This window comes from Diceros bicornis, chromosome 35 (genome assembly GCF_020826845.1).
Source record: "Diceros bicornis minor isolate mBicDic1 chromosome 35, mDicBic1.mat.cur, whole genome shotgun sequence".
Taxonomy (NCBI): domain Eukaryota; kingdom Metazoa; phylum Chordata; class Mammalia; order Perissodactyla; family Rhinocerotidae; genus Diceros; species Diceros bicornis.
This window is the reverse complement of record NC_080774.1, coordinates 2,377,558-2,391,070: the sequence shown is the minus strand read 5'-3', so window position 1 is coordinate 2,391,070 and position 13,513 is coordinate 2,377,558. Positions and strand designations below refer to the sequence as shown.

The 13,513-nt window shown below is 52.7% G+C and overlaps 1 protein-coding gene across 1 annotated transcript in view; it reads right to left on the bottom strand.

Annotated features, from left to right (window-relative positions):
• Positions 1 to 13,513, bottom strand: part of RIMBP2 (RIMS binding protein 2) — a 113,168-nt gene that overhangs the window by 67,689 nt on the left and 31,966 nt on the right. The window contains exon 3 of the mRNA XM_058531230.1: positions 9,023 to 9,127. Coding sequence (XP_058387213.1) covers positions 9,023 to 9,124 — 102 coding nt within the window. The 5' untranslated portion in view covers positions 9,125 to 9,127. The remainder of the gene's footprint in view (positions 1 to 9,022; positions 9,128 to 13,513) is intronic.

Sequence of the window (13,513 nt, the reverse complement as noted above, 5' to 3'; positions counted from 1 at the left end):
GATGGAGAGGCTGGTGGGCGTCAGCGGGGCGTGAGGGGGAGGCTGGCTCTCTTCCTGAGAAGGGGTCGAATGCAGAAGGCGGCGAACCCAGAGCAGCAGGATAACTCCTCCCACAGCCTCGGGTGGTGCCATCACTTCCCCAGACATCTTAACTGTCTGGGGACAAAACACAGTCACACGAACTCGACCCCCAAATAGCTCCAGGTCGGCGGAGATCTCACCAGGCCCTGGAGAGGCCGCGACGGGGGTCCTGAGCACCTCACAGGCTCCCAACAGCTCAGCCCAAGGCAGGGGGGCTGCCCGCTTCCAATTACTTGAAGCCAAGCCACCCGCTCCACAGAATAAGACATTTCACAAGTTTCACTAAAGACATTTCTCAGGATGGCTGCTGCCTGGGCCAAATGGCAAATTCACACAAAACTGGATGCAACATCATCATTTCTTGTCCATATGTACTCTGAAGCTCCAGCATTGTGATGACAGTGAATATCTGTTCGTTGGCCTGCCGGGCACTCATGTCCTTCTCTCCTGGGAAGAGTCCCTGAATTTGCCGGGGACCCAGCACACCCATACCGAGCCCATGAGTTCAGTTCTGGACTCTCGGTGATTGGTTTACAGCAGGGTGGACGGCCCGAGTAGAGCAATGAGACTTTGTCTGAGAATGCTGGGAGAGAGGGAGGCCCCTTGCCTAGTGGATTTGAACCTGAGTGGAGGGGAGTTTGGAGCAGCTGCAGACATGTTGCCACCATGAGGGGCGAGGCTACAGCAGCCAGGGGCCTCCACATGGAAACCAAAAACGAAGCCAACACAGGGGAGAGAGAGGCACGATAGCAACCAAGGTCTGATGGGATTTGGGGGGCACTGGACTCAGCCATATCTGAGGCTGGATGGTCTGGGCCCTGCTTAGCCATATCTGAAGGATACAACTAAAATTCTCTTTTTGTGTTTTCTGTCACTTGGAACCAAGAGTCTTACGGAATATGATCGTCAACTGTTAAAGAACGTGACACTCCCCATTTTAAAGCTGGAGACACCGAAGTTCAGTATGAGTCTATGTCATAAGACAGAAGAAAAGCCTGCACCACAGCCCACGTTCACTATCCCGTCAAATTTGTTTTGCTGGTCTCACAAATGTTCCCAATGAAGCAGAAAAACACGAATTTTTAAAGAGGATTATCTCCCACGGGGCACCTGCCTTTTAAGATATCGAGCGCTAATAAAGAACCCATTACATTAAATTGAGATTTACATCTAGAATTCTGGGTTCTGGAGGAATATGTCCTCCGCGGGCCTGGAGACTGATTAGCAACGGATTATTCAACGTCATAAACAAGTCAACAAGCCTCATCTTAGCAGCTTCTGCTTCTCACTCGAAAACTTCTGTGGGTCGGCAAGGGGGAGGGCTTGGCTTCCCCAGCACAGACCAAAAAGGAAACATCATCTGAGCTGTCCGTGGCGTTCACACACAGGCGTTTCGTTCTCACAGATTCCAAGGAGGTTTTTAAGAGCCGGGGAAGTGAACAGAACACAGCAAATTAATTACACCATTCTTGAATTCAGCTCCATCTTCAAACGCTTCAAATTGTTCCTTTCAAAGCAAAAACCACAAGAGTGACAATAAATAACAAAATAGGAAAAAAAGACAAACGACGAGAGAACATATAGGGATTATATAAATAACACCGCCATTGAGCCAGCGAGTGGAAGATCGTTTTCAACCGGCAGGATGAAAAAACAACAGAACACTCCAGCGCAGGCTGTTAGAACCCAGCCAAGTTGGCAAGAACAACTTCGTTTCCGGCTTCAAGTGAAAATCAGGAGTTCGTTTTCGTAGGCTACTTGCAAGCTGGGCCGTTTGGGCAATCAGAATAGATTGTTAAAATTAACAGTTCAAATTGGCAGTGCTGAATTCTTCCAAAAACCTAAGCAACAGCTTCAGCGAGGCTCATTTTGGGGGCCAGTGTCAATCTGTGAAGAAGCTGTGACCTTCGTTTAGACACGATTTCTGACAGAGCACAGTGAAACTGGAGAGGGACCAGGGCTCTCAGGGGCCTAGAGGCCTGCTGTCAGAAGAAGAAGCCTGTCATCCAGGGGGCCGAGTGTCCAGGGGGTGGGTTAACACGGAGCAGATGCAGTGATTTCAAGGGAGGCACAGGTGCACAGAAGGGACGGTAGGTCTCCTGTTGGCAGAGTTCTGGACGTTCGGCTTAGATAGACTGGGCACTCAGGACAGTTGGCCACCCAGCACCACGGTGACTGGGCTGGGATGATGGATGCCAGTTAGGATGGAGCAGGGTGAGTGTCATCTATGGATGCTGATAATGTCAGCTCCACAGAAAAGCAAATGAGATTTATGGAGCTGGGTTGAGGGCTGTAAGGACCCTCAGAGCCGGCCCCTGAGTCCTGCAGCCCTGGGGAAGCAGATGGACATACGCCATCATTCCAGGAGCGTGTTGTGGGAGAAAGCAAGACCCAGGCTGATGCTGCACTGAATGAATGCAGAGGCTCAGTCTGTGATCCCCTCGCCATCTACACACAACAACTAAATCCCAGCGTCCAGGGGAGGCCCTTGAAGTGTAGGCGAAGCATTGATTATGAAGTGCATGGCGAGTTCTCTTAGTACCTTAGCTTCTCCTAGTATCGCACATTTCAGTCACAGCCTGAAAACCAAGAGCAATCACTTCACTCCGGAGAGACTGTAAACAACAGGACAACCAGTCAGGTCTGCAGATGGACTCTAACTGTGGAACCTCCTTTGCTTGTACCCTGGATCATTAGAACTGCTGCTCGTAATCGACAAGGATTAACCTGCACAAGAAACTGAGACTCTGAGGAACAGGAGCACTGGACCTGGTTGCCGTTTACCTCAAGAGAAGGCACCAGTTTCGGAGTCAGATCCCCCAGGGGACCTGGAGCACTTTCCTTAACCTCAGGAGTCTCATCTGTCATGGGCCTGCACCCCACAGGTTATGGTGAGGGCTGACGGGTGTCTCCACTGCTTTCCTCATCAGGCATTGATGGAATATTGCTTAGAATCTATCAATGGTTATCTTAGTAATATTACTTGAACCACAAACCGCATCAACTGACAGAAGCTGCTAGATCTCCCCTTCCTTCCTTCCTTCAGTCCTTCCGTCCTTCCTTCCCTCATTTCTTCATTAATTCAGTGCTCTTGAGCACTTCATTCACTCAATACTTGTTGAGTACCTGCTCTGTGTCAGGCAATGCTCTAGGAGTGCAGACACTCCCCTCTGCAGACAGACAACAGGCAAATAGATAAAGAAGTGAGCGAGCGCATTTTGGCATCACTAAGGGGGGTGATGTGGCAGAGAGCACGGGGCAGGGAGTGGAGTCCATCTAGGCAGGTGGCCGGGCAGAGACTTCAATGACAAAAGTCAGGCAGCTCTGCCTGGGGACCAGGCATTCTGTGCGAAGACCAGGAAGGGGGATGGTTTTATGTGGTCGAGGGACAGAGGGGGCCAGTGTGGCTGCAGCAGGTGGAGAGAAGGGCGGGTGGGAGGAGAGGGGGAGGCAGAGGCAGGCGAGAGATTAAAGGAGGTGACACGTGCATTCTAGATGCTGGGCCCGGAACATTCTACACTTAGAATAAACGTTCACAGGGCAGGTTTTCTTACTGTTGTCACTGTTCATAGCCTGTTCTCACCCCGTCTTCCTGAAGGCCATGTCCCTAGCCCCTGAAACATTGCTGACACAAGGTGCTGAAGAGCTGTTTGTTGAATGAGTGAAAGCAAGGATTCTCAACTGAGCTCGGGGCTCCATGATCTCCACGAAGCAGGGGTCCCACAGGAGAGCCAGGGGGCCATGGCAGCCGGTGGGTGGGCGGGCGCTCTGCTTGGCTGCCTTCTATTTTTTCTAAACTATGCCTTCAACCAGTGCCCAGAGAAAAGGGTTGGCTGGACAGACGTATCTTACCCCATCCCCACTAGAACAGCCTTGGGCATTTGGATCGTTTGTTCATTCATTCTTTAATTCGACGCCTGTGTTCACTGGCACATTAGTTCGCTCGCTTCTCCCAACCACCATATTGGGCAGAGAGACGAGCTGAGCTTGCACGGAGAGGGAGGCGCCTGGAGAAGGTGCTGGATTCCGGGTCCCTGGTATCAGATGGATGAATGCCGGCACTGCCTTAGGGTGGCCAGGTCTAGAGGTGAGGCTGAAACCACAAAGGAATCTCCGAGTCCTGTAAAATGTGGCAAAACCCAGCTCTATGGCATGGGAAAACATACTCCTGGCTGACTCACACACCGTACATGGAGAAGAAGAATATTACGGATCCAGGAAGCAGAAGGTGCAACAAAGCACAGCGAGGTGTGAAGGTAACGCCCGAGACGACGGTGAAGGGGATTCCCAGGCCCCACTCAGCCTCAGGAGCAACAGCCTGGCCTAGAGGAAGGGCCAGGGCTCCAGGCGGCGGTCTCTCGGGGAAGAGGAGTGAGAGCATCCCCTGGGGAGTGGGGCCATCTTGAGAGGAATTTTCGCTCTGCCAGAGAGCTTGGGAATAAGGGAGACGGGCACGCGGAGACCTAAGCAAGCAAGCAGAACGAGGTGATTACTGGCAGGGAAGAGAAAAAGTTGTACGAGAAGGAAATGCTGCCATTGCAGATCCTGGGGGGACACGTGAACAGCAGTGTTGCTGAGGACAGGGGTCCAGCATGGGACATGATGTTTGAGATGATCCAGGCGGCGACATGCAGGGGAAGGTTGGATAGAAGAAGTGGGGTTCAGAGGCGGGATCTGACTTGGAGTCTAAATTTGGGGGTAGCCACACATAGATGGTATTTAAACCCACAGGAGCAGACGAGGTCGCTGAGGGAACAAGTGTACACAAAGAGATGTGGCTTGCAGACCAAGTTTTGGGGTACACCCATGATGTTTAGGGGGGATCTGTGTCAAAGGAGGAAAACTCAAAAGAGGATGGTGGCCTGGAAGCCTGCAGGGGTAGGGATCAACTGCCTCAACTGCTTCTGGGTCAATGAAGGGGCTGAGAACTAGCCACTGGGCATGACTTCCATGCACGGTGACTCAACATGAGCCGCCATGTTGACAGGGTGAGGCTGGGGGACCCGCTGGAGTGGGCTCAAGTGGGAGCTGCAGTCAGAGAGAAGAGGCAGCTCTTCAGAGATATCTATACTGCTGCCTCGTGAGGAGCATCTTTGGACCTCAGATAGTTCTGGGGACTTTTATCGTGGTAAGGGGACAAGGGCCAGACTTTGGTCGATCCCTAGCCTTACAGTGGAGGCATTATGGCTTAGTGGGTTAAGTGCAAATCCAGTCTGTATTGCTTACTAGCCAGGTGACGTTTGGTTAAGTTACTTCATCTCTTTAGTCTTCAGCTTCCTCCGTTAGAAACCCGGATGATAATAACAGTATGGTTCCTAGGGTTCTACTGGGGACTAGGCAAGACGTTGCACGTTATGAAGAGTCCCCGGCACCCAGCTGATACCTAGTCTATTTTTGCGTAAAAATGTCATTTGTCTCCTTAGCACTCCCTGAACACTCTGATGTCTTCCCCCAAGACGTCCCAGGTCAAGACAGGCAAGTCTTAATACCCTGTCCCACGCACCCCACAACCTGTGGACGGGGTCTGTGCCACCCCTGCAGGGTTACACGTAAAGAAAATGCCCCTCCACTCTGTTTTTCTCAGAAAATGAAAACACGGAGATGCCTGCTGGCCTGAGAGCACTACGGTGTCCATATATGTTCCTCCCTTTATAACTCGGAGTCTCTCCTCCCTCCTCTGAAAATTCCCCACTAGTAAACTCAGCTGAGCACATCTGAGAGAAACCGTGTGTGTTGGGGCTTCACAGAACTCTGAGATCTGAAAATTCAGTTTGTGGTTTTTTAGTGCATAAAAGAGAGGAGTTTGACCAGACTGATCCCTGAGTTGCACACACACACGCACCCCCCTCCTATCTTTCTGTTTGTGTGAACAGTTTAAGCTAAATTAAATCACTACTCCCTGTTGGAATAACTTGACCGTAGTCATGGCTGTCAATGATTTTTTAAACTTTCCACACAATCAGAAAAACGTGCATTTCACAAGCGTACGTACATCTCAGTGCCCCTGTGACTGAATTTCGATGGATCCAGAACAAATCAGCTGTGGTGGACCGTCCCTCCTGCCCAGACCTGCACTAATATTTGAAGACTGAGATGCCGAGTCAGCCTGGAGCCTCCTCTCCTTCATGCCCCGCCCCCCACTGCGGCTCTGACCACCCACCCTGAGCAAACTTGATTAACTCCCCCTCCTAATCATTACTGAAATTAACACTGCCGCCAGCCCAGTCCTAGATGTCAGGCTTCTCAGTGTGGTTCACCAGCCCCCTCGCTCCTCCACAAATCAACCCCGAAAAACAACCAACGTGATTTTCCAAGAATTGAATTAGATCCCGTTATCTTGTTTCATCCCTCTAAGGGCTTCACTCTCCCTTGGAATGAAATTAGGCTCCTCCCTACAGCTGTAAAGCCCCAGGAGTCGGCCCTCGGCAGCATCTCCTGCCCACATCATACTGCCTGCCTCCCAGCCCCGGGCCTCCCAGCCCCGGGCCTCCCTCTCTCCTGGCACGCGGGCTGCTCCCTCCATGGGACTTGCACTCTCGAGGGCCACGCCTGCTGCTCCTTTAAACGTCACCCCATTTAAAGCCGTTGTCCCGTCAGTCCATCACTTCATCCTGTTTGTTTCCTTCACAGCACTTTCATGATCTAAACTTAATTAATTCTTCATCTACTTGTCCACTTACTCTCACTCTGGGGGGCAGAGGCCCGGTCTTTCTCGCCACTGCGTTCCTGGTTTCCAGAACAACGGCTGAATGGCTGACACACAGGTAACAGACAGCCGTTTGCTGAAAGAATGAATGAATGAACGGCAATCTCAGTCAGCAAGTGCAGCATGATGGCCGTCCATGGTGGAAATCAAATGGAAATGAGAACCTGGAAAGAATTTGCCAATCTCGTTCCGCTCAAGGCTCAACCTTCCTCTTCTAACGCTTTTTTTAAAAAATCAGAGCTCTAAGAAATCACAGAATTGGCACATTTGTATTTCATTAGTGTCTCTTCCTCTGCTCCCCACACTGAAGAAGCATCAGTGTATCCAAAACAGAGACAATGATGGATGCAGGGAAAAAGGCGCGAAGGGAACTGGATGATCCTCAGAGGAGAGTATGGGAGCTGAATAACACCATTGGCTCGAGTGCATTTTCCTTGGCACCAAATGATTGGTAAATAAAACTCCAGGCTCCTAGAGAGGCTCTGTTGAAAAAAACCGACCTGCCACCCCGGCTGGACAATATTTGTATTTCTGCAAGCTTGTGATCCATCTCAGACGCACCCAGCCTGGGGACATGGCGTCTGAGGTGGCAGAGAATGAGCGCAGGTACCATTCGGGCATCTCCCGGGCACTGGAAGGTTGCTTTTGCACAGCGGGAGAAGATAACAGTAATATTGCTGCCTGTGTCCAGTAATATCCTTTCTGGATAACATCTAATGAAACATTGCGTCTCAGTGTTCCAGCCAACGTATTATGACAGGTAATAAGCACCGTGACGGTCCCCATCAGTGTCAGCTTAATGAAGTCTGTCCTTAATATGAGGCCTCGATAAGTGATCAGAGAAACAGCGTCAGCAGTTATCTGCCCGATGCGACTGGCTCTGCTAATAAACTTGGGAGAAAACACTCCATCCCACAGATGCCTGTCGCCAGCCAGGTGGGGCCAGCAATCGTGTGACTTTATTCTGAGATCAAAGACCTGGAGAGGCTGTCAGATGGCAGAGGGGCCTAGCCAGGGGGAGGAGGAGGGGCCTGCTTCCCATCCCAGCCACGCCTGGTGAGGCTGTGGGAGAGGACCTGCGCCAGCGGTCCAGCTCAGGAGGGCCCCCCACAGGCCAAGTAGAAGCCTGCGGCCTGTGTTTCCATTTGTCTGTCCACCTCAACTAGATGCTCTGGCTGAAGGGCCGGCTGCCCTCGGGGGAGGAGCAGGCAGGGGCGGGTGGGGGACACTGGGCTTCAGGACGGAAATACTGCAACAACTATACACAGGGACCCCAGCCCCAGGGCTCTGGAAGGGACCCTCACACCCATTTGGAGAGAGAGAGAGGAGCAAGGCTGATGACTAAAGATGGGGGCGTTAACTTTCCCCGCCTCCCTCACATCACAAGTGCTGTGGGGACACATGTGCAACCAGTCAGTCCTTCCTCCTCCCCTCCCTCCAGCTTCTCATCTTTCTTCTTCCTCTCCTCTTTCCTCCATTTCTCTCCTTTTCTTTCTGCTTTTCGTGTTCTCTCTTTCTCTCCCTCTCTCTCTGTCTCTCTCCCCTTCTCTCTCTCTCTTGCTTTATTAATGAGATCGCACTATAAATATTGCCCTGAATCCTGATTTGCTCATTTGGTAACATATCATGTGAATCTCCCCGAGAGAGCAGACACAAATCCAAATTATTCCCTTTAATGACATCATCCTGGTCATGGTGTGGATGTACCTCGACTTACAGGAGCGTGCCCTTGGATGGACATTCAACTTAATCCAGTTCCCCGTCCCCTACCCCTCACAGCAGCACAGCAAAAAACACCCAAATCCTTTTGAACTGGTTCCCACGCTTCTTGAGGGCACATTCCCAGGACGGAAGGCTGCAGGGTCAAAATATATGTGTGTGTTTGCTTTTAACTGATGCTGTCAGGTTGCTCGCCCCCACAGCGGAAGCAATTCACCCGCTGTCAGCGTCCACAGGAGTGTCCTCTTCCCTACGACCTCGCCAGCATAGGGGGTTCGAGCTTTCCGTCTGTTTTCGCAGTATAGAGCACGAACACACGTCAACTCAGGAGGAACTAGGGGCACAGGGAGGCGCAGATGACCAGATCTCTCCAGGAGGGAGCAGGAGGCGCCCTGGAGCCTGTGAGGTCTCAGGGTGAGCAGCCAGCCCCACCCACCCCCGAGCCAGCGCCCCTCTCGGGCCCCCCAGCCCACGGCCTGCCCCCTCCCTCCGCCCCCAGCACCCAGGCCCGCTTACCTTCTGCAGAAGGTCGATTTCCTGCTGCTTGGCGTTGAGAACAGCCAGCGCTTGTTCATGCTCCAATTCCAGCTGCTGCCGCCGCTCCGCGGCCTCTCGCATGTGCTGTGGGGGACAGGGCAGGTCAGGCCAGGCGCAGCAGGGAGTGGGTCTGTGCGCCCGGCGAGCTCCCCACTCTGACTCACCCGCCTGCTCCAGAGCACCACCCCACCCCGCTCCCGGGCTCTTCCTGAGGGTGGCAGGAGGAATCGGGAAACCCTGGTACTAACAAAGCTTCCACCTCCTGTTTTTACTTTTTATGTTTTAAATGCCACGAGCATTGGAGCAGAACTAGAGGTTCTCATGCAGAGGTGAGTTCCTCTTTCTCCTTGTTTGGAAAAAATTCTCTCTCTCTTCTCTCCATTTTTTCCCAGGTCTTCTGAAAACAACAGCCAAGGATTATCAATCTTTTCCCGTGTACTGAGTATTGTCCCAAGCTTTTTACTGCTATTTAAATCATAAAGTCCTCATCATAATCGCAGGACGCAGGTGCCATAACTGGCCCATTGTACAGAGGGGACACCGAGGCTCAGAGAAGCTGCCCTTGCTGGTCACATAGCAGGTAAGTGTGTCTAGGACTCAAATCAGAGGCTCTCAGTGGAGCCTCTGAATTGCAGGGTTTGGTCCTGTCTGCTCGCTCTGCTCAACCAGGGTGCTCAGCCCCCGCAAGGCCCCTGCCAGCCAGGTCTACTTTCTGGAGCAGAGACAGGGGCGTGCTCCCCGCTGTGCTCTCCTCGGGACACCCCTTCTGTCCTCCACGCAGAGTGCAGCTCCGCCCCGAGAGCGCCAGGACTGGACCCTTTCCTCTCACTCCGAGCATCTCCTCACCTCTGACGACTCCTCACCAGCCAGAGTCGCCCCCAGAGAGCCCAGCAGTGAGGAGCAGAGGCCACCAGGACCGCGAGGCTGTGAACAGTGACACCTGTGAGCTCTGGTGTCTCGAGGAAATGAGCGAGAAAGACCCGTGTGGGAGAAAGGCGCGACGCGGGGCCGGCTTTCGCAGAGCGGGTAGTCGCACCAGAATTTCACGTGGCCTACCCACCCTCCTAAAGGGCTCGGGAACCAGGGCCACAGCATTTGTATTTAGTTTTCATTTCATTTCCTTTTTTTTTTTGTATAATGAAATATGTGCAAAAGGCGACTTAGCAATCAACATTTAAAAATCTGGATCTTTGATATACAAGCCCAGATTCCTTCAAAAATGGGAAGGTTTAGCCAGGCATTCCACCTGGAAGCAGCTGGCAGAAGCGGAGTCAGAGCTCTTCCCTTCACGGGACACATGCCCTCCTGTCTGCCACTGTCCCCATGGACCAGTGTCTCCTCCACATGGCCTGACATGTGAGGGTGACTGTGGCATAGAGACGGGAGGCACCCGTCACAATGGGGGCACCTAACGTACCTTCCCCCTTGGCTTGGATTTGTAAGTGACTTATTTTCATTGTTATTTAAAAATTTTATTGTTTAATTCTTTCACTTATTTTTATTCCCCAGGCTGGGGAAGTAGGCGTGGGGAGATAAGGTCGGAGGGCAGAGGGGCAAATTCTATTCTTTTCACCATTTTTGTGAAGTCCACCCCACCGTCTGCCTCCAAAAGCTCCTTTCTTCTGGGAGGGGTCTCGGAGTGGAACCATTTCAGCTGCAGATGGTGAAGGTCTCAGTTTTCACAAAGTTCTGAGGTTTGTCTGCATTGAAAAAGTGAAGTCTCTCCCTGTGCTGGATTTGTCTCCGGTTCTGAGCTGAACAACCTTCAAGTCCCCTCTATCATCTCCGGAAAAGGATTCGAGTTCGCTCGGAAGCTGCAATTACCCGGCACCTCAGGAGACAAGTGGTGGTTTCACTGTTGCTGTGGAAACTTGCACTAGAACCGGGGATCCCGGGAAAACAGAACCCCCCAAAATACGAACAAAGTCCCATAAAACGTGGAAGCGGGCGTGTCTGTCAATTACTCTAACCCATTCAGGTTGGGCCGGAATGGCTCGTTCGTGTCTATCTGTGGGCAGGACAGACAGAGAAAGAGCACACGTGTCCTCGTGCTCCGGCCTCTGGCCTGACCAGCTCCCGCCTTCCTGGGCAGGAAGAGTGTCGTTTGCTGTGTGGCCCTCCCAGGAGCCAGTCCTGACTGCTGCTCTCCTGGCCCTGCAGAGCTGTGATCACCAATTTGGGTCTAGCAATTCCTAACAATCTCTTACGACAGACTCCACTCCCACCTGCCCACCTCCAGCCCACCGTGATTACAAACCCGGGCACAGGACACAGGGCATGCTCAGGAGCATGGGGACATGCCACTAGGACAAACTGACAGAGCCACCAGGAATTCTCTGCGCTTCTGAGACGCTTCGGGAATTCTTCCCCAAACACTGCACGCTGATTGGGAGGGCTGTGACTTTTCTCCAGCGTTCCGCTTCTTCTTAAGGTACCGAGTTACTAACACTGCTTGTCCTCCACCTTCACGGGGTCGCTGCCGAGTGCAGGGACTCCTCTGTGTGAGGCTTTCAGATCTAAGAGGAACGTTTCTATTCCATTTCTTCCTCCTGTGCATTTGCTCAGTCAGCCAGCACTCATGGGGCACCTGCTATGCACAAGAAGCTAGGCACACAGAGCCGCAGGAGTCTGCCTTCAGGAACAGACCCCGTGACACACAACAGCAGAGGAAGGAGGCACCAACAACTAAACAAACAAGAAAACGTCAGCTCGTAGCAGAGGTGTGCGGAGGAACCACTGAATTGCTGTTCAACCACTGTTCGCTTACAAGAATGGCGACTTCACACAGCCCAACACTGATACTATTTCAGCCCGATACGGGGATGAAATGCCCGTGTAACGTGACGGTGAAAATTTACTCACTCACTCATTCATTCATTCAGTCATCAAATAATCACCAGGTCTTTGTTATGCCCAGGCACACGCTGGGCTCTGAAGGCAATAACAACACACAGCAAACAGAACCAGCTCTCCCGGGGCTCACGTTCTAGTGGGCAGACAGACCACATCCACGTCCATTCAACAGTATGTAGCGTGTCAGGTGGTCCTAGGTGCCAGCGTGGGGACACGTGGAGCTGCAGGGCGGCAGGGGCTCACGGGGTTCAGTGAGGTGTCTGCAAGCTGCCCCGAGCAGACGGAATGATGGCTGAGACCGAGGCCGGTGAAGGGCGTCGGGCTGGCTGTGGGGGGTCTTCCAGGCAGAGGGAGCACGGCGCTGCAATGTTGCCCATTCTCACCTGGACGCGGCACTAAGTCAACTGCCAACAGGGCTGTGAGGGTGTGAAGACTGCACTGAGCTCCCAGAAGCCTCCGGAACATTCCTCTGCTCAGACACTGGCTCACTGCTTGGGCGATGTCCCGCAGGAAGGAAAGATGTGCGGGAGGAGGGCTTTCTCCTCCGTCGCTTCAAGGAGGAGCATCTTTCAAGAGTATCTGGGACCACGTCAACTTCGATCTCAGTGGTCAGAATTGGCCAGATGCCCAGCCTGGGGCTGACCTCTGGGAGCCAGCCCCCTGAAGGGTCTCTGCACACAGAAGGCGGGTCAGGTCCTTTCCTTCTCAGAACCTCCCGTGGCCCTCATCGCCCGGAGTAAAACCAGGGAGCTGCCGTGGGGCTGCGGGTCCTGCTTCCTGCCTCCTCTCTGACCTCACTTCTACCACTCTCCATCTCTTCTCTCTGCTGTGGACACCAGGGCTTTCTTGCTCTTTCCAAAGACCAGGCAAACCTCCGCCTCAGGGCCTTTGCACATGCTGTTCCCTCGTCAGCCACACTCCTCCCCCAGATACTGAAAGAGCTGTTCTGTCAAACTCCAGTCTTTGCCCAAATACCTCCTCTCAGTGAAGCCCCCTGGTCGCCATACTTAAAAGAGTGGCCCACCGCCCTCCTCAGCCGTCCTTATTCTCCAGCTGTTGTAATGGGCTCCAGAGTGCTTACCGCCATCTAATACACCATACACTTTACCTGCACACCGTCTGCTTCTCCACCCTAGGATGCGAACCTGTCCCCGGCTGTGGTTCCCGCCCCTGAAAACTCGCTCAGTACAGAAGCCAAATCCTCAGTGTTGCCCACACGGCCCTTTGGGATCTGCCCCTGTGACTTCTCGGAGCTCAGCTCCCCCCCTCCCCCTCGCCCACTCTCCCACCACTGCGGCATCTCCCAGCTCCTGGAACTTTCCAGGCATTCCCCGTCAGGTGCTTACAGAACAGCACAGGTGCCACAGTGACGGTGGATGTGTGCTTCCGGCATCTCAGGTCAGCAAAGGGTGGAGTGCAGCGTTTAAGAGCCACACGGCCTGGGTTCAAATCCCAGCTCTGCTGCCTCCCAGCTCTGCAACCCCGGGCTAGCGACTGAACCTCTCTGTGCTCCATTTTCTCCTTCTGGATAAATTGTTCATCAGCATTATTATCAACATGTAAACGGTTAATTAATTAACAGTTAATTAAATAACTAATGTTGGTTAGTTAATTATG